General features: G+C 20.7%; 1 protein-coding gene across 1 annotated transcript; it reads left to right on the forward strand.

Annotated features, from left to right (window-relative positions):
* Positions 1–18: 18 nt before the first annotated feature.
* LOTGIDRAFT_148628 (hypothetical protein) lies at positions 19–264 on the forward strand (the record flags this gene model as incomplete). Its single annotated transcript, XM_009046918.1, has 1 exon — positions 19–264. A coding segment is annotated over one exon (246 nt), but the record flags the coding sequence as incomplete, so codon positions are not given.
* Positions 265–1,295: the final 1,031 nt, after the last annotated feature.

Consider the following 1,295-nt stretch of genomic DNA (forward strand, 5'->3'; position numbering starts at 1 on the left):
TGAAAACAGTCGTCGTGTTTAATTGTATTAAGTAATAATTTCGCTCGAAGTGAATGGTGTCAATTTGAAATGACACTAGCTCAGAAACATGTTTTAAATCGAGCTATGGAACCTTTAAGTGTAGTTTTATTAGAAGATATAGACAGTGAAAATATGAGCAATTCACTTCATGCTTTATTAAAGACAACTACTTATATAACTTGGTATAATGATATAGAATATATTCACTTGTTTTGGGATCGACTGAAGAATTCCCTTATATAATATACTTATATAGCCTTATTTTATATAACAATAGATAACTGAAGATAACTTATATAATATATTTGTTATAGCCTTATGTTATATAACAATAGATAACTGAAGATAACTTATATAATATATTTGTTATAGCCTTATTTTATATAACAATAGATAACTGAAGATAACTTATATAATATATTTGTTATAGCCTTATTTTATATAACAATAGATAACTGAAGATAACTTATATAATATATTTGTTATAACCTTATGTTATATAACAATAGATAACTGAAGATAACTTATATAATATATTTGTTATAACCTTATGTTATATAACCATAGATAACTGAAGATAAGTTATATAATATATTTGTTATAACCTTATGTTATATAACCATAGATAACTGAAGATAACTTATATAATATATTTGTTTTAACCTTATGTTATATAACAATAGATAACTGAGGATAACTTATATAATATATTTGTTATAACCTTATGTTATATAACAATAGATAACTGAAGATAACTTATATAATATATTTGTTATAACCTTATGTTATATAACAATAGATAACTGAAGATAACTTATATAATATATTTGTTATAACCTTATGTTATATAACCATAGATAACTGAAGATAACTTATATAATATATTTGTTATAACCTTATGTTATATAACAATAGATAACTGAGGATAACTTATATAATATATTTGTTATAACCTTATGTTATATAACAATAGATAACTGAAGATAACTTATATAATATATTTGTTATAACCTTATGTTATATAACAATAGATAACTGAAGATAACTTATATAATATATTTGTTATAACCTTATGTTATATAACCATAGATAACTGAAGATAACTTATATAATATATTTGTTATAACCTTATTTCATATAACCATAGATAACTGAAGATAACTTATATAATATATTTGTTATAACCTTATGTTATATAACCATAGGTAACTGATGATAACTTATATAATATATTTGTTATAACCTTATTTTATATAACCATAGATAACTGAAGA

The sequence above is a fragment of the Lottia gigantea genome, assembly GCF_000327385.1.
Source record: "Lottia gigantea unplaced genomic scaffold LOTGIsca_10809, whole genome shotgun sequence".
NCBI classification, from domain to species: Eukaryota; Metazoa; Mollusca; class Gastropoda; family Lottiidae; genus Lottia; species Lottia gigantea.